The 17,794-nt window shown below is 56.3% G+C and overlaps 2 protein-coding genes across 4 annotated transcripts in view; one reads left to right on the top strand and one right to left on the bottom strand.

The window, feature by feature from the left end:
* Positions 1 to 9,713, top strand: part of LAMB3 (laminin subunit beta 3) — a 36,906-nt gene extending 27,193 nt beyond the window's left edge. The window contains exons 18-24 of the mRNA XM_016158569.2: positions 42 to 239; positions 562 to 706; positions 4,372 to 4,579; positions 5,026 to 5,167; positions 5,521 to 5,697; positions 6,478 to 6,631; positions 9,252 to 9,713. Coding sequence (XP_016014055.2) covers positions 42 to 239; positions 562 to 706; positions 4,372 to 4,579; positions 5,026 to 5,167; positions 5,521 to 5,697; positions 6,478 to 6,631; positions 9,252 to 9,388 — 1,161 coding nt within the window. The 3' untranslated portion in view covers positions 9,389 to 9,713. The remainder of the gene's footprint in view (positions 1 to 41; positions 240 to 561; positions 707 to 4,371; positions 4,580 to 5,025; positions 5,168 to 5,520; positions 5,698 to 6,477; positions 6,632 to 9,251) is intronic.
* The window catches only part of CAMK1G (calcium/calmodulin dependent protein kinase IG), a 30,829-nt gene continuing 21,923 nt past the window's right edge, over positions 8,889 to 17,794 (bottom strand). For 2 of the 3 annotated variants that reach the window (XM_016158572.2, XM_016158575.2), the window contains exons 7-13: positions 16,627 to 16,702; positions 15,454 to 15,566; positions 14,601 to 14,679; positions 13,067 to 13,154; positions 12,399 to 12,823; positions 11,716 to 11,843; positions 10,483 to 11,515 (exon numbers count right to left, since the gene is read on the bottom strand). In XM_016158572.2, coding sequence (XP_016014058.2) covers positions 11,753 to 11,843; positions 12,399 to 12,823; positions 13,067 to 13,154; positions 14,601 to 14,679; positions 15,454 to 15,566; positions 16,627 to 16,702 — 872 coding nt within the window. In that variant the 3' untranslated portion in view covers positions 10,483 to 11,515; positions 11,716 to 11,752. Of the gene's footprint in view, positions 8,980 to 9,767; positions 9,917 to 10,482; positions 11,516 to 11,715; positions 11,844 to 12,398; positions 12,824 to 13,066; positions 13,155 to 14,600; positions 14,680 to 15,453; positions 15,567 to 16,626; positions 16,703 to 17,794 lie in introns of those variants that run through there. The other variant, XR_004955101.1, reaches the window with a different exon arrangement.

The following is a 17,794-nucleotide window of genomic DNA, read 5'->3' as shown; positions in this document are numbered from 1 at the left end:
GAGCTGTGGGTACCCTCTCGGATGCCCCCCTCTCTCCACAGCTCTGTGGGGGCTCCAGGCAGACGGCCTGCACCCCAGGAGCCTGCCCTGGTGAGCTCTGCCCTCGAGACAACGGCACGGCCTGCGGCTCCCACTGCAGAGGTGCCCTCTCCAGGGCCGGTGGGGCCTTCCAGACGGCGGGGCAGGTGGCCGGGCAGCTGCAGGGCTTCAACGCCCAGCTTCAGCAGACCAGGCAGATGGTAGGTGTGGCCAGGGTTGGGTGGGCACCCATCAGAGGTGGCAGAGGGGACAGAGCCCCCAGGCAAGTCAGTTCCCACTTTACAGTCAGGAGATGAGGGAGCAGAGATGTCAGGTGACTTGCCCCAGGCCCCATAGCAAGTGAGAGGTGGAGTTTGGGTTTTTGGCTTTGTAAAACCTCCGCGTCATATTTCTCTGGGACCAAACTGGGTTAGTTACATGTTTCCCAGGCAGATCGTGGGTTGCGGGTGTCCACAGAATCGTGGGGGCTGCTGGGGGCCTCCTGGGGCTTTGGCCACTGCTGACTACAGTGTGTGTCGGCAGATCAGGGAGGCCGAGGAAGCTGCCTCGCAGGTGCAGTCAGACGCGCAGCGCCTGGAGACCCAGGTGAGCGCCAGCCGCTCCCAGATGGAGGAGGACGTCAGGCGCACACGGCTGCTCATCCAGCAGGTCCGGGACTTCCTCTCGGGTGAGCCCGGGCTCGCCCCTCCCCTGGGCGTGTGTCTCACTCCTGCGTCCTGCAAGCACAGCCAGCCGCCCCCTCTGCTTGCCGCCCCATCACTCGCCTGGCTGGCTGCCATGCCTTCCAGTCGTTGTCCCACCTCTGCTCCTGCTGCCCCAGGTTCAGTCTCAACAGAACAGCCTGAAACATCTTTGAAAAACATGTACACGGAGCCACATCCTACCTGTGCCTTAAAATCCTGCCCCGGCCTCCCCTTGTTCTTGGAACAAACGCCCAGCTCCTCATCATGGTCTCTGCTCACCTCCTGGGTGTGGACCGGTATCCTCCCCCTGCACACCGACTCTCCTTGAACAGGCCAGGCTCTTGCCCACCTCGAAACATTTGCTTGCTCTTTCTCTGCCTGGAATGCTCCCTCCAAGGCTGCTGATTCTCACCCTTCAGGCCTCAGTGTAAATATCTCCCCGGAACCTATCTGGTTGCCCCCCTTCCCTCCCAGTCCCTTCCGACCTTCGCTGCACTGTGAACTCCACGAGGGCAGGGATGGCTGTCTGCCTTGCTCACTGTGTCACTGGAACCCAGCATAAGGCCAGACACCCAGCGTTGGTTGAATGAATAAACGAACAGGATCCCCTCCCTCGCCGCCCTGGCGAGTGGAAGGACCTCTGGCTAGGACTCGGGGACCTGGGTGACTTTGCGCAAGTTGCCTTTCTCTGTGCCTCAACCTTTGCTTCTGCAAACACCCGGATGGTAGTATTTCACGAGTTTATTCTGGGGATCGAGTAACTGATGTAAAATGTGTTTTGAAAAGTTAAAGATGCCTCAGGAATGTGAGTTGATATTATTAGATTTCTAGCTGCTGCCAGGGAATTTACTTGGCTCCTGGCCCAGTTAATAGGAGCTGAGGGCGTGGGGTAACAATGGCAGTTCTTGCTACTACGTGCTGCTGCCTTGTTCCGAAAGGGCCGAAGCCCTCCTAAGTTCAGAGAGCAGGCCAGAGAGGGGCAGGAAGGGTCTGCTGGGGTCCCCTGGCTTGACTGAGGCCATGCTGGAGCCAGCCTCTCCGACAACCCGAGAATTGGGGAGAGTTACCTGGGGGTGCAGGGAGGTGGTGCTCAGCAAACAGGGACGGAAGGGCAGGCCAAAGTTTGGGACTCAGACTCACAGATGAGGAGGCCTTTCTCTGACCGTGCCAAGTGGAGCTGAGGGACCACCCACGCTGCATCGGCCCGGCCCGGGGGTAGGAGGCGGGTAGGAAGTCTCGCCTTGGGGTGCAAGGCCAATAGGAACAGGCAGGGAACGTCTGGCCGTGGGGCCCTTTTCATCCTCTCAGTTATACTTGTGTCTCAGGTCAAGTCCTATCATGGAGCCAGGGGCAAAAAGAACCAGGGACTCAGGACAGTTCTCACAGTCTCCAGGGCATGGGTGCTGGTCTGCAGAGTCTAGTGCAGGGGGTCCGGGTACCAGCTGCTGTTGGCACGCAGGGTCACAGTGTCGGAGGGTCGGGGGGAGGCCTGCGGATGAGAAGGAGATGCCCCTTCCCAAGTCTTCAAATGGGATTGAAAAAAATAATAGTTTGGGTTTACTGAGTTCTTACTAAGTGACAGGCACTGTCCTGAGTGCTTCGCATTGATTACCTTATTTAATAGCCACTGCCTGCCACTCTGCAGATGAGCACTCGAGGCTCAGGGAGGTTAAGTAACCTTGCTAAGGGTGTCCAGCGGGGAGGGAGTACAGGTAGGATTCGTCTCAGTCTGTAGTCAACACACCCTAGATTATTACACTCTGAGACAGACTCGCGCGCGCGCGCGCGCTCTCTCTCTCTCTCTCACATACACACACGCACGCGCGCACACTTTTCCTCTTTGCCTTTGCTTACGTTTTTCCTCTCCCTGGATTATCTTCCCTCCCCACCTCTCCTGACCTGGCTAATTCTCACTCATCCTCTCAGAATCTTCCAGGTAGCCCACTCTCCAGGCTGCCTCCCCGGACCTGTCAGACTGGGTTAGACGCCCTTCCAGTGGCTGTCCCAGCGCCTTGTGCTTACCCCGTCACTCGAGGTTGTGCTTCCTTGGTGACGAACCTGTCTGTCCCACCGGATTTTGAGCTCCATGAGCACAGGGACCAAGCTTAACTTGATTTTCATTCTCAGCTCCCCACATGCTACTGTTCAGAGCAGTGAGTGTTTGCTGAGCCTACCCCGGGACTCAGAAGCCTATGACACTGAGTGTAACGCAGACCCAGCCCATGGGCCCAGCCAGAGTGATGCAGGATGAAGGAAGGGCTGGAGCCAGGTGGGAGAGTGCTCAGTGGGGGGCCTTCTGGGAAGGCACATAGGGAGGACTCTGGGTTAGAGGAGAGGTTGCTGGTCTCTCTCGGGCAGCCCCTGTGAGAGCTCATAGTTGGGGATAAGCCCACTTTGTTAAACGCGACAACACGACAACAGTTATGCCTGGGCTCCTGCAGTGTGCCGCTCTGGCTCTGAAAGGACACAGCAGTGAGGAGACGTGGCTTCCACCTTTCAGGTGTGTCCTTCCATTTGGCTCGGGGAGGAGCCTGGGGCTGGGACCCATGTAGGTAGCTGGTGAGGAAAGCCTCTGATGGCAGCGTAAGGCTGGGCCCAGGGCCCCAGAAGCGTTCCATGCCAGGGAGAACCATCTGGGTGGGTGGGTGCCGCCTTCCCCACCACGTCGATACCAGTGCAATCCGTGAGAGTGATCAGGGACCGATGGCGAGGAGAGGCCATCTAGGTACTTCTGAGCTTATTCTCTGACTCCGAGTTGGTCTGTAAAATCCTTGCTGCCTGATCGTTTCATTTCATCCCTTCAAGTTGAGGATGGTTATTTCCATTTCATAGAGCAGAAAACTGAGCTCGAAGAAGCCTTTTGACTTGTCTCAGGTCACCTGACTAGCAGGAGGGAGGCCTGGGTCTGGAGCCCTTTCAATCATTCACTCACTCTGCAAACCCGATGTGCCCGCGAGTGCCGAGTGCCACGCTAGGGGCCGGGGCTAGAGCTGAGGACGAAACCCAGGCCCTGCCCTGGAGGAGCTCATGTTCCCAGTGGGCAGACAGACAGACAGACAGACACGGGATGAATGAGTTACGTGTCTGGCAGGCGGGCAGTGACGAATGCAGGGAGAAAGGCGAGCAGAGGAGGGGGATCAGGAGTGTGCGATTCGGGATCGAACGTCCAGGCTTGGCCTCTCTGGGAAGGTGACATTTGAGCAAAGACCTGGCAATCTTTATCTGCTTTTGCAAAAACGAGCACTCTGCTCTGAGGAGGGGTGAATGGAAGGGGTCTCATTGCTAAGGAAGCAGTTCCAGTTCCTGGCCGCGCTCCCCAATTTAGGGCTGATTGTGTTTGCACTTCAGGCATTGTGCAAGGCCAGCTGTCTGGCACCGCCCCCTTCTCCCGGCCTGCAGTTTCCTGTGCCACCAGACACTTAGCTGCCACAGCTGTGCTGACAATCATCATCCCTCGGCGCTCCCGGAAATTCTCAGAGAACGGGCACCTGAGTGTGCCTGAGGGGGGCGGCAGGGCCTCGGGGCCCCAGGCCGAGATGTCACAGTGGTGCTTCCCATGGTGCTGCTCAGCCGGGAGAAGCCTCTGATCTTTGGGGAGGTGGCCGACCCCCCCCCCCGCCCCCCAGTCTGATGGATGGCTGTCTTCCAGACCCCGACACTGATACAGCCACCATCCAGGAGGTCAGCGAGGCCGTGCTGGCTCTGTGGCTGCCCACAGACTCCGCCACAGTCCTACGGAAGATGAATGAGATCCAGGCCATCGCAGCCAGGCTGCCCAACGTGGACCTGGTGCTGTCCCAGACCAAGCGGGACATTGCTCAGGCCCGCCGGCTCCAGGCTGAGGCAGAACAGGCCAGGTACGGCCCCAGGCCGCGGACTCCTCCCCACCCCAGACTGGGCTGGTGCTTAGCTCCCTGAGTCTGTCTCTGGAAGTCAGAGAAGGAGCTCTCCAAGTCAGAGGGGTGCAGGGGGCGGGGAGGCAGGAAGGGGTGCTTACTGTGGCGGGGGTGGCGAAGTGACGCACAGCACACAGGTGACATTTACGTGGCCCAGCCCTGTCTTCTGTACTGGAAGCTGTGCCCAAAGGGCGCCTCCGACGTAACACCCACATTCGTCGTGTCTGCTTGCGTGTGTGTGTGGGGGGGTGGGGGGCTGGGGTGGAAAAGCTCCTGAGTGAATACCCCTCTTTCCGTCTTGGCTGGGAAGGATATTGTCTTGGACCGGCGAGTGCGCCGAGCCACACATCTCTTCATTTCCTGTTGGCTTGTTCTCTCCCCTCTCCCTTCTGCCCTCCTGACCCCAGGAGCCGGGCCCACGCAGCCGAGGGCCAGGTGGAGGACGTGGTGGGCAATCTGCGGCAGGGCACGGCGGCTCTGCAGGAAGCTCAGGACACCATGCAGGGCACCAGCCGCTCCCTTCGGCTTATCCAGGAGCGGGTTGCGGAGGTGAGGAGCTTTGGCTTCCGTGCGCCATTTCGGGAGTGAACAGACAGATTCAGACACGAGGCGTAGAAGATGCAGAAAGTGACCTAGATAGAAACTGAACTGGGACCTAGAGAAGGTGGGTTACAGCCTCGAACCTGGCTTTGACCCTCGGTTTTCTGGTCTTGTGGCGAAACGCAGAAAGGAGTCGGGGTCCGCTGTGCTGGAGAAAGGGGGGGCGGGGAGGCGGGTAGACAGATGAGAGACTGGGAGGGGGCAGCAGCGAGGTCCAGGCCGGGGAACGTTGGAGGAAAGAAGGGTGGAGACCACCGCCCAGGAGACCCGCCGCAAACCCCAGGTCTCCCTTTTCCCTAAAGGTTCAGCAGGTCCTGGGGCCAGCGGAGACACTGGTGACGGGCATGACGGAGCAGCTGGGCGGCTTCCGAGCGCGGATGGAGGCGCTGCGCCTCCGGGCCCAGCAGCAGCGGGCGCGGGCGGCCCTGGCCCAGCAGCACGCGGAGGATGCCAGCGGGAGCGCGCTCAGCGCGCAGGAGGTGCGGGGCGGGCGGAGCCAGCCTGAGGACCGGTGCGGGGGCGGGGGACCCTCTGTAAGCGTGACCTTTGCACTTTGAACACTTTATCAGACCGTGGGCTCAAAGGCACTTAGAATAATAATTATTCTAGAATAACCAGACGGGTCTTCGGGATTAACCCACACCTGGCCGGGTGTCTGAGTTCTACCTCGGGCTGCCGCGGGTGTCTCTGGTTCAGGGATGTTAGAAGCGATCCAGTCCAGGCCCTCTCCGTTTATGGATGAAGTGGTCACTTTGTCCAGGCCCAAAAGCTCATCTACAGAGCAGGTCTCTTAACACCTGACCTGTAGCTCGTGCCCAGTCCTTACTGCCCAGCCCAGACAGACACTTTCGACTCAGCCTAATCCGAGAGCCCCATCGCTGACAGAATTAGATCAGAGAGAAGACCGCAGAGCCATTCTCCATGCCTCCAGTGAACGGGGGATGTTAGCACTTGCAATCCTGGTGCAATGGCCAAGCTGCCAAGCACACTATTAAGTGACAGCTGTGTGCCTGGCACCGAGCTGGAGGTGAGTGAGAAATGACAGGGCTACAGACAGAGTGAGGGAAACGCAGAGGAAGTTTAAGATCTAATTCGTGGCCTACTGGCTTTAATAGGTAAAACCAACCCATTTGGGGATATTAGGAGGCACCTTATCCCTTGGCATCGACTTGGGTAAGATCGAGTGCTCCGGCCAAAGCTCTTTAGGACTTTGGATGATGATGATGATGATGACCAAGGCTGTTCTACCTTTTTCTTAGGGTTTTGAGAGATTAAAGCAAAAATATGCTGAGCTGAAGGACCGGTTGGGTCAGAGCTCCATGCTGGGGGAACAGGGCGCCCGCATCCTGAGTGTCAAGACGGAGGCAGAGGAGCTGTTTGGGGAGACCATGGAGATGATGGACAGGATGAAAGGTGAGGGGATGGTCCGGGAGCCTGACTGGGAGGCATCCCTGAAGGCTGGCCCCACCCCACGGCTTCTGAGGCCCCGTCTTTTTGGAGCTAGCAGCGCTAAGGGAGTGAGGTCATTTGGGAGTTCCTGAGCATCTAGCAAGTATGAGGCACAGTGATGGGGCTGTGGGATGTAGAGATGTCCCCAGGACTTGGCCTGTTCTCAGGAAGCTTGCCGTCCGGATGGTGCCATTTTTCTTATTGCCTGCAAAATGCACAAAACTGTATTTAACAGCACAAGGAGGTCTGTGCTGGGCATCTAGGTGACAAGAGACTTGGGGGTGGGTGGTTCTGAGGACAAATCAGGGAGAAGCGTTCAGTGAAGGGGATGGTCAGGAAAGATAAGATTAGATGAGGGCCTAGAAGGACACATGGGTCTGGGAGAGGCTGTGAGGACGGGGAGGGGCCTCAGGACAGGGTGGGTGGGAAGGACGGGGCATTTCCTGAGGGAGGAGCAGGAGCACCGAGCAGGAGAGGAGGTCTGAGGAGGACCAGAGTGGGAAGGAGGGAAGAAGCAGGGATCAGCATGTCTGGGTCCACGCGCCTGGCCAGGATGGGAGGCGAGGCTCAGCCCGGGAGGCCCTCGGGGACCATCCAAGGGCTTCGAATGTGGCAGAGACATAATGGAAGGAGCTCTTTCAAAAGGGTTCCGAGGTTCCTCGGAAAGGGGAACTGGGACTTCCAGGAACCAGACTCAGTCCTTGAGCTGCGACGGTGGCATCCCAACACTGGCGTGCCAGTAAATGCCTCCAACAGACTTTCTCTGAATTTCAGAGAAGACACAAAAATCTGCTTGGCTAGCGGGGCAGACACGGAGGATGTTGAGCTGGCAGTTGACAAGTTGATGACGGGTAGATAGGAGGCTGTGGCCACCAGCCCTGAGGGGCGAGGCGAGAGACGCTGAGCTCATGCAGGAAGTGAGGGCTGGTCCGCGCCCTGCTCATCTCCATGTCTCACTGATGCTTTCTGTGAAGATAAGAATTTGCTTATCAGACGTGTGGATGACAGGTAGTTAAAAGGGTAGACAACAGAACCCGTATTCTAAGGAAACCTCAGAAGTCTGAAAGGCCAGGCTGAGCCTAACGAGATGAAATTAAATAAGGAGAAAAATTATCTTCCCCTCTGGCCTCCTTCGGGCCTAAACCAGAAGTGCAGCTCACGTGAGGCCCGGCTTCTCAGGGGCTAACGTAGCTGAAAACACTGTAACTGGTAAGTGATGAGCAAATACGAGTTGTTATCCACCTGAAAAAGACTCAAAAGTTTGGAGTAACCGGAAGCTTGAAATACGTTAGCAGTGTCTTGTTACTGCCAAAGCAAATACATACAAAGCAGCCAAAATAAAGAGAATAATGGCTCAGGGGTGATGTTAAAAAAGATTTAGTAACCAGTGTGTCACGCACCCACCAACCTGAAAAGACTCAGATTGTAACATTGGAACAGCTACTTACCTGCTTCCAGGACTTCAGTTTTAACTGTGGCATCATGGGGACAATCGTGCGTAGGGGACAGAATAGCAGCTGTTAAAATTATAAGATTTTATCAGCCCGTAGGTATGTATGGGTGCCTGGCTGAATGCCAGGCCAGTAGCAACCCCGTCACACTGCGGGTAGGATCTCACCCGGGGGCTGGTGCTCAGTGGTGGCTGCTACATCGTTGGAGAGGATACTGCACACTAAGCATCGGTGGGGAGAGCGGCCAGGGTTGGGAGGTCGGGAAGGGCGATTTTGGCCAAGGGATGGATGAAGGAATTAGGGAGGTTAAATCTGGAGAAAATGAGGCCTTAGACATATGAGGGACCGTGGGGTGGGAGACAGAGCAGATATATTCCCATACGCCCAGGAGACAATTGAATGGAAGCAAGAAGTGGTCAGATTCAGGCTTAATGAGAAGACTTTTTAAATAACTAGAGCCACCTAAAATTGGCATGCTGTGAGGCAATGCGCTGCCTCCCTAATCCTGGAAAACTCCAGGCTGAGGCTGGGTTCCCTCTCTCACGAACATGGTAGATGGGTCAGGTCTCCTGCCTAGACCAACAGCAGGGACAGGCTGGACTGGACCGCTCTGGCGTTCTTTGAGTCCTCCATGCACAGTCCGGGATGGTATGCAGACCGGACTAGAGCGAGAGGGCTAGACTTCTCTGAAGCGGCCTTTGGGGAGGCAGCGTGGGGAGGAACGCTGGTCGCCTAGCCGGCTCGTCATCGTGGGGCCCACTTGAGGGTTGCTAGCATGGCGGCTCTCTGGGTCCGATGGTGGCGTGTTGTTCATCTTGGTGCCAGTGGCCTCCCTCCTCCGTGTGGGACAACTGAGGGATCCTAGAGCAGAGGAGAAGGGTAGAGAGCACAGGATAATTGGGGTGAGGGCTTCCTGGGTCTGGCCGTTGCCACGTTTGTTTCTTTAGTAGTGGGATGGGCTGGCGGGGCTTGAGGCTGGAGAAGGCTGCCCTTGAGAAGACTGCCCCTAAAGATGATTCTTCCTGCAGGTGCTGTCGCCAGGTGGGTGGGAGGAGAAGGAGAGGTTAGGAGTCTTTGAGGGGGGTGTCACCAGTCCCACCTCCTCTAACCCCTGCTGTTCCCTCCGCCCTCAGACATGGAGTCGGAGCTGATTCAGGGGAGCCAGGCCATCGTGCTCCGCTCGGCAGACTTGACCGGGCTGGAGAAGCGCGTGGAGCAGATCCGCAACCACATCAACGAGCGCGTGCTCTACTACGCCACCTGCAAGTGATGCTCCAGCTGCCGGCCCCTGGCTCTGTGTGTCTGCCTTTTTGTGGGGGGAAGACTGGGCCGGAATGCTTCCCGGCTCCTTTCACGTAGCCAAAAGCACCACCTGGACCACCCCTGGTATGCAGCTGTTAAGCGCACTGTGGGCTGCAGCTGAGCCTGAGCTGACGGGACAGAGATGGTGGAGGTGGGCCACCATCTTTCAAGTGGAGGGAGCTTGGCGGTATCCCCGCCCTTCGCTCTCCCTTGAGGCCGATTCTGGGACCAACACAAAAATTTACCCCAAAATGATATATGAATGAAAGCTCAATAAAAATCTTTGGAAAGGATCCTGGGATTTCGAAGAGGGAAAATTGTTTGTCTCCCATTAAGGAAACCTTTACCACTTGTTGCCGGCTCCCATTTGGGCTCTGGGTGCTCCTGTGCTCAAACCCAAGGCCTGATGGTATGTGAGGCGTAGGCCGCCCCCACTGCTCAGTCCAGCTTGCTCATCACGCAGACGTAGGGAGACTGGGCCCCTCTGCCTTGGGACCTGATGAGAGAGCAGAGGAGCCCTTTTCATCTTTGAACAATGATCAAGTTGAACATTTACAGATCAGGAAATAGAAATCCAGAGAAGGGAAGGAAGGTGTCCACATTCACACAGCTCCTGGAGATAATACAACCGAGACTGCACTCTGTGTGTCTTGGGATCACAGAGAGACGTCGTAAGGGATGTGTATTTGCGTGTGTGTGAATGGGAGCAGCATGAGCATTCGTGCGCTGTCGCAGCCCAGGCACTGTGCTGGGCACTTATCTACACGAACGTCTTGATTGTTTTTAAGCATCTCAATTATTTGTTGAGCGCCGTGCTGTGCACATCGTCTGTACTGTCTCACAGTGGGCAACGCTGTTGTTCCCATCTGACAAGTGAGGAAACTGGGGCACAAAGGGCTGCATAACTCCCCCAAGGTCACAGATGTGGCAGGCCAGGGCCGGGCCTCAACTTCGTGCTTTCCTGATGCAGTCCGTAGGAGAACAGACGCCGGCGTTGGGCCGCCTGGGCTCCAACAGCACCTACTCCAAGGGGTCGTCTGAGGAATAAATGGGTCAGTACGTGTCAGTCATGTGGCCAGGTGCCTGGCCCACTGAGTGCTCCCAGTCCACACAGGCCACCACTGTTGCGAGGTTCTCCCTGGCCTCAAGCTCTCCACGCACGTTCGACTCCACACAGGCTCACAAGTCCCCGAGCTGCTTCTGATTTTGAGAAGAACCAGACGAAGCCTCATAGAGAAAAATATGTCCATTTTATTTAGCACAACACTGAGCATGAAGCTGGACGGGGGCCGGACGGCAAGAAAACTGGGGAGGGACATGGACGACGTGCCTGACTCTCGGGGACAATGGGGAGCAGAGTCTGGGTTAGAATTACTGGCTGGAATTAAAAGCGCCGGCTTCTCATTTTTACTTATTCGGGTGTGTGTGTGTGTGTGGAGGTCATCTGGCCAGGATACTAACTCCTACAGTATACCCAGTCATGGATTTCTTCCTTTTTCACCTCGGAGGGCGTGGCACTGCTTTTGGACTGGGGCAGGGAGGGAGGTGGCTGAGAAGTCGCCCAGGGTGGGCTGGTGTGGCCTCGGCCCAGCTGGGAGCTGATCCTGGAGTTAAGGATTCAAACTCTGGGAGCTCGTAGGCAGACCACAGAGCTGCCTGTCATTCATGCAGATGGGCAGGCGACTGCATTAATGAGCCCACTGGAGGCCTGAGGGGCAGGAGCACGTGTGTGCCGCGTGGGGAGTCTGGGTAGAGGCTCCTTATGGCTTTGCTTTGAAGGTGACACAGCCTGGCCAGCCTGTTAAGCTTTTCACGACAGATGACACAGACCCGGGCAAGAGCTACCTATGCACACGGCACAGAGCCACAGCACACAGGGCGCGGGGCACAGAGCAGGCAGGTCAGGGAGACCTGGGAGCCAGCAGATGTCGCTCCTCCTGCCCACAGCGGCAGCGAGGCCTCCGCGCCTGGGGGGTCCCGCCTGGACCTTTGGTGGCGGTCTGCCCGGGCAGCGGCAGTCGGCCGCTTCTGGCCAGAAACAGCTCCTGCCAGGCCCTGCCCCACTTGCTCTCCTTCCTCCTGCAGCAGGGTAGACCTGGGTTGGGAAGGGCAGAGAAGAGCTGACCATCTCTCCTGCAGAGGAAAGGGGTTCGGGGTGGGGGTGGGGCTGCCTCCTTTGGCACCCCGGAGGCCCCATCATTCAGACTCTGGGATGGGGCTTTCCTACTGGGACAGTAGCCCCTCCTCCCCCACCCCCCAAAGCCTCTGTCCCGGCCCTCCTGCCTCTCGTCTTACCTGAAAATATCAGTGACACAGGCACAGACCCCAGAGATCACATAATGAGACAGACTCCAGTCTGCCCTGCCCGGCAGTGGGAGCTGCCGCTGGCTCTGACTGGTACCATGACTTCCGATTTGAAGTTCCTGGGAAGGAAATGATGCATCAGGGCTATGATGAGTTTGAGGAAGGAAGACGAGCTGAGATCTCTGTGCCTGTGGATCCACTCGGCTGTCCCTTCATGAGGTTCAGGAAGCACAAGTGCTTGCGGAAAAGACAAACAAGACAACCAACTCCCGTTCCTCCCCGCAAAACACAGAGGCCCCAGAAACTCCAAGGACCTTGTGTTTAGTGTTCACCATGCCCACATACCCAGTGTTCTGCAGATATTTATAATCCCTATTGCTTTATTAAACTTTTGACTCTGTGAGGCAGGCTGAGCAGGTAAACATAATGCAGTTAACCCATTTTACAGGTGAGCAAACTAGAAACAGACATTGATTTGTCAGTGGCCACACAGCTAGTGGGTGGTAGGGACGGGACTGGAAGAGTCCCCTTCGACCCCCAACCACAGCCCTTCTCAGCCTCGAGCTGCCTCGCGTGGGAGTGACCCTTTGGTCAATTTCTTTCAGCCGTCGCCTGAGTTCTTTCAGACCCAGGCTGAGCAGGGCTAGGCCTGTCCTAGTGGGGGAAGTACGTACTGTTTTTTGTTGGCCTTTTTGAGGAGCGTGGGCTCGGAGCAGTAGGAGGACTTCCCTTTGCTCCCGACGCTCAGGCAGCTGGAGCAGCAGCCGCAGGGCCCGACGGCCAGGGGCCCGTGCTGCATGGGCACCAGGCTGCTGCTGATGCGGAGGGAGCCGTTGACCAGGCAGTTGAGGGACCGGCCGCTGGGGGCAGTGGGCCGGGGGCTGTGCGGGCAGGGCAGCCGTGCCAGGGCAGGGAGGGCAACACACTGGTCCAGGGCAGGCGCCTCGGTGACGGTGATCTCAGGGGAGCTGGGTCTTGAAGCGTCCGAGGCTTGCGGGACAGGTGGCCTGTTCTCCACCTCCGGGCGGATGCCCGGACTGTGCAGGTTCATGTGCAGCTTCCTCATGTGGTGCACCACAGCTGCTGCGTTGAAGGCTTGCTAGGGAGACACGGGAGCCGCCTCTGGCCATCTCCATTCTCGGAGGGCCCTAGGGCCCAAGCTTTCCTATGCCCTGCAGTCTCCTGACACTGATGTGTCCCTTTCTCATTTCGGAGAGGGCCGGGGGTTGGGGGGAGGGCAGTGTCTGCTGAGAAGCCCCAGGGAAAGCGCCCACCCCAGCCGCTGCCCCAGCCCTGCCTCCAGGGGTCCAGAACAGCTCATCACCTTTCTAGGACAACTTACTCTCCACTTGCTCTTGGCAAAGTTCTTCTGGATCTGGAGGCTGACCGACGGGTAGATGTCCCGGCGGAGGGCTGTGTTTCCAGCGATCCTGTGCGTGCGGAGGGGACACCGGGCTTATGGGAGGCTGTGGGGATGCAGCCAGGGCTGGGGCAGGGGACTGTATACTCGGGTCCGGGTTAAGCTGAGTGCGGCACCAAGGAGAAGGGCGGCCCGCAGTAGGAAAGGCTGGGGCCAGGGCCCTTCTGTCCCCTAGGATAGTCATAGGGCACCTATGCTTTAGCAAAACCAAACACTTGCTTTAGAGCAGATCAGCAAACTATGGTCTTTGGGCCAAATCTGTTTTTGTAAATAGGTCTTATTGGGACACAGACATGTCCATCCATTCAGGTGTGAGCTGTGGCTGCTTCTGCACTAGGAAGGCAGATTGACTAGTTGCCACAGGGACGATATGGCCAGAAGAGCCGAAAATATTTACTAACTGGCTCTTTACAAAAAAAGTTTACCAATCCTGTATTGGAAGGTGCTCGAGTTCTCACCATCCTTCAGCTCAGTACTCTGCTCGGAACCCACCTCCTCCTGGAAGCCTTCTTCAGGAAGACCGCCCAGTACAGGCTGCCCTTTACCTGTCCCCGCAGCCCCTTGTTCACCTGTCTCTAGGTGTTCCTCAGACACCTGACGTGTGCACAGCACTTTCTATGTACTTAGGGACCCAGAGAAGTAACAGACGTGGCTTTGATGCCTGGGGGCAGGGATCTGTGTGAGCCTTGTTTCATGCCATGAGTAGATGGGGGGTCCGCGGGCACTGCCGGCGCCCCGCTTTGGGGAAGGACCGAGACTACTCCGGACCTTGAAGGATGTTGCACACAAGGCGAGAGAAGGACATTCGGGGTGTTGAAAATGGTATAACCCAAGTGCTTGGTGTGTGGGGTGGAGGAGGGCTGAGAGGGAAGTCGAGGTCTCAGGCCTTTCTGGAACAGAGAAGGTGTGTGGAGAGCTCTTCTCTGCAATGAAGTTGGAGGTAAAAGGTCAGGCCAGGTCAGGAAAAACCTGGGAAGACATAGGATTCTGTGCCTGCTGTGATAGGAAATAGGAAGCTACTGCAAATTCTTCCAGTATGGAAAAGGGAAGTATTTCAAGATGTTAGTTACCTATTTTGTAAATTGTGATTGTTCTCAAATCGCCTCACTAGGAATAGGTTTTGACCCGAGTCGAGTAAAATGATGCTGTTAGGGTCCTGGCGGGGCTGCTTATGCCCGGAGCCTCTTGAGTAGCCAGTACTGAGTACTGCACCCCAGGGTGGTGACAGTGCCTGGCTGCCTTGCCTCCTGCACTGGACTAGGTGACCCGGCTTCCACCCCTGGGTCAGAACTCGCATAATTAAATGCTGTTTGCACCCCCGTCTATGCCCCTCAGATGCCCCAACAGTCAACAGCTCGGGGCAAGCGACTCCAGAAAAACACACCATGTGGACAGGTCAACGTCATATTTTGGGGGCCATAGGCTGGGGCTAGCGCCCACCCCATTTCTCACTCACCAAGGGTGCCTCAAGGCCTTCTCACAGGTGTACCGCTCATTCGGGTCCTTTTCCAGCAAGTGGCAAATAAAATCCTTGGCTAAGAGGAGCAATCAAAGACACAGCAGCTAAGGACCAGATTTCATGACTGATGGAAATTCACTTCCGGGCTGGTGGGTGGCAGTGAATGCATCTTTTAGCTAATCTTCCAAAGAGGCAATTTTAAGAGTCTTAAAAAGAGAGAGAGAAAAAAATCCAACCGCCTAACAACAACCCACCATAAACCGCCAAGGAGAGGCCCTCAGCGGCCTCGCCCCCACATGCGGCAGCTGCATCTCTCCTCACGAGGCGCCAGCGTGTCTGCACGCCACGCGGGTGCGCGCGTGCATGTCAGGGCCAGCGCCGGCACGTGGGCACGCGCGTGAGTGCTGGCTTTTTCCAGTTCCGATCTCCCCGTAACGGACCCAACAACGTGCAATGATTGCCTTGTGACACACACGGACACGGCACGCTCTCAGGCGCGGTGTATAAGAGGCAGAGCTTGGCCTTGGTTTTGCCACTCCTGCTGGAATACCCCCGCACCCCGCTCCACTTGGCTCTGCCCTCCTGGCCCCTCATCTGAACTATCTCCCCTGCTTTTACCAGACAGACTATGGTTCTGACTCCAGGAAAACAAAAACATAAACCTCAGACGCAAATAATTTATTTGGCTTTTGAACCAGATGAAGATTTCTCCACTCTTGGTGGCAGCCTATTTTCTCTGAGTCCCTAGGGACTTTCAAGAGCCAGGACTGCCATCCTTTGTTAAGCTCTTTTCTCTTGACAGCCTCTGCCTTGAGCCCATTATCTTGTCCTTCGCACCCACTGGCCTTACCTGACTCAGAAATGTCGTCCCAGAAAGGAGACTCAAACTCATAGTAGCCATCCTTGATCTTCTCAAAAAGCTTAGACTCAGTTTCTTCGTAGAAAGGCGGATATCCACACAGCCTGCAGTGGAACGGGAAGGGGCAGAATTCTGAACAACCCCTTCCTCCCTGGGCCCGTCTCTCCCCTCTGCCCAGCTGCCCACTGGACACACAGGCAGACAGCAAGGGTTCCCCACCAGCGGTGTGTCAGGACATGGCTTTGCCTCTGATTTGGAAGTGACGCAGGTCCCATCAAGTGTTTGCGTAGGAGTCAAAGCTTGGCACGACAGCTCTGGAAGCCCCTTCGTACATAATTCCCCCAAACCCTCACCACCTCTCCCTGCACTTTTCCTGACCCTTAGTGACATGTCAACTATCTTTAAAAAGGATGGTAGAATGTCCACTTGAGTGTAAGTTTCATGAGGGATTTTTTAGGCTATTTTGTTCTCTATTCTTCAGTACCTAAACCAGTGATTGACACAGAGTAGACGGTCAATGAGTGTTCGTTGAGTAAATGAATGAATGAGTAGTTATTCAACATAAGCTTAGGAAATAGAAAATCGAATCTATACTAAGTGGTGAACGACTAATGGCAGGTTATTTTCTTCAGGGTGAAGTTTGCTCTGGGTGAGGAGGGGTGGTGGTGAGTTGGTGATGAGCAGGGTTGGACAGCAGGGCAGGTTTGGAATGTGTGGAGAGGAGCGATGACCGGGTTCATCCGGGTCATCACTCTGCCTCGGGCTGACGGCACCAGGAGAGAATCTGAGCCGTGACCATGGTGGCTGCTTGGCTTCTGAGCTTCTTTTGGCCTCGCCCCTTTCTGCTGCTCATTCCACAGAGCGGCACTCGGTATATCAGTATACGGTGAGTGAGGGCGGGTGCCGGAGGAGGGCGCGCCATGCGGCTGGCCAGGGGGTCACACTGAGCCCTTTTTTATAACCTTGTAGAGATCAGGAAAGGAAGCTTTGGAGCTGTGTGCACAAGTAAGTGTGTGTGTGTGTGTGTGTGTGTGTGTATGCACGTGTACATGCACATGCTTTGGAGGTGGATGGTGCTTGAAGAGCTAAGATGGGAGGGGAAGAGATGGGGTGAGCAGGCGCTGAGATTTCCCAGGAACTGAGCCAAGGCCAGCTTCTACTCACAGTATGTAAGTGATGACGCCAATGGACCAGCAGTCCACAGCCTTGCTGTAGGGTTTCTGGGCCAACACTTCCGGAGCTGAAGCAAACCAAAGGCAGAGTCAGGGCTGGGGCAAGAGGAGAGGGCTGTAGGCTGTGGGCTGAAGGTCAGGAAGATGCTTAGAGAAGAGGACCCAGGCTAGTGTTGTTTCTAGAAGTCTGAAAACGCCCCTAGGGCAGGGACCATGCTGCTCCCATCAGACTAAATCTTCTTTCATCAGATTAGAACGTCCCCACGACAAGGGGCTATGGACCCCCTATCAGACCGGACATCTCCCCCATCAGCCTTAGTACTCTCTGAAGGCAGGCCCTGCGTCTCCCAGCTCAGATGGGGGATCCTGAGGACAGGGGCTGTGTTTTGGGGACAATCTCCAAGTTAGGGGCTGTCTCTCTCCCAATAGACCAGGCTACCCATGAAGGTAGAGACCGAGTCTCCCATGTTAAGTAGGGAACTTAGGAGGTACCTGTCCCATCAGTTTTTAGCACCTTCTGAGGTTGGGGCTTAGTTTGAGGATCAGATCATGAGCCTGACTGGGGGATGAGCCATGTCTTCCTCTGACCAGGAGCTGGGGCAGTAGAGAACTGCCTTCTGCATTTATCCCAGGCTCTGGGGCTTTGTTTCCAGTGGGACTCAATATCTGATGGTAAGTGACTGACCCCTTTTTTAGGGAGAGAGCAGATTCCCTCTATCGAGTCAGGGTTCTACTTCCCACTTCCCACCCTCAAGCCAGCGATGACTGGCTAAGAGGGAAGTGGTGGGGTGGACGCTCCGAGTTTCGGCTTTCTCCCCCACGGATCCCAGGAATGCTCTCGCCTGGCGTCTGGCCTGCTCTTACTTGTTTGGGGGCCTTGGAAGCCTCCTTTGTAGGCAGGAGGCTCCGCCTCTGCCAGATTCCTAGGGTATTTCCTTGCGTGTATATTTGGGAGCCCATGTCTGGGTTCCTCAGATTCGGACTTAACACTATGCCTCCAGGATACCAACACTGGGGGGCTGCTGTCTCCTCTAGAGTGGGAGAAAGGAAAAGGGAGCTAGTGGTCAAGTCCTCAGGAATCCAGTGATCTCTGGGTTTGCGATCTTGTCTCTCCCCCTGGTTTAGCTGGAAAGACAAAGGTGGGAAGTCTGTCTACAAAA

Source organism: Rousettus aegyptiacus, unplaced genomic scaffold (genome assembly GCF_014176215.1).
Source record: "Rousettus aegyptiacus isolate mRouAeg1 unplaced genomic scaffold, mRouAeg1.p scaffold_m13_p_17, whole genome shotgun sequence".
Classification (NCBI taxonomy): domain Eukaryota; kingdom Metazoa; phylum Chordata; class Mammalia; order Chiroptera; family Pteropodidae; genus Rousettus; species Rousettus aegyptiacus.
Note: the sequence above shows the minus strand (reverse complement) of the source record. Positions and strands in the feature narration are given on the sequence as shown.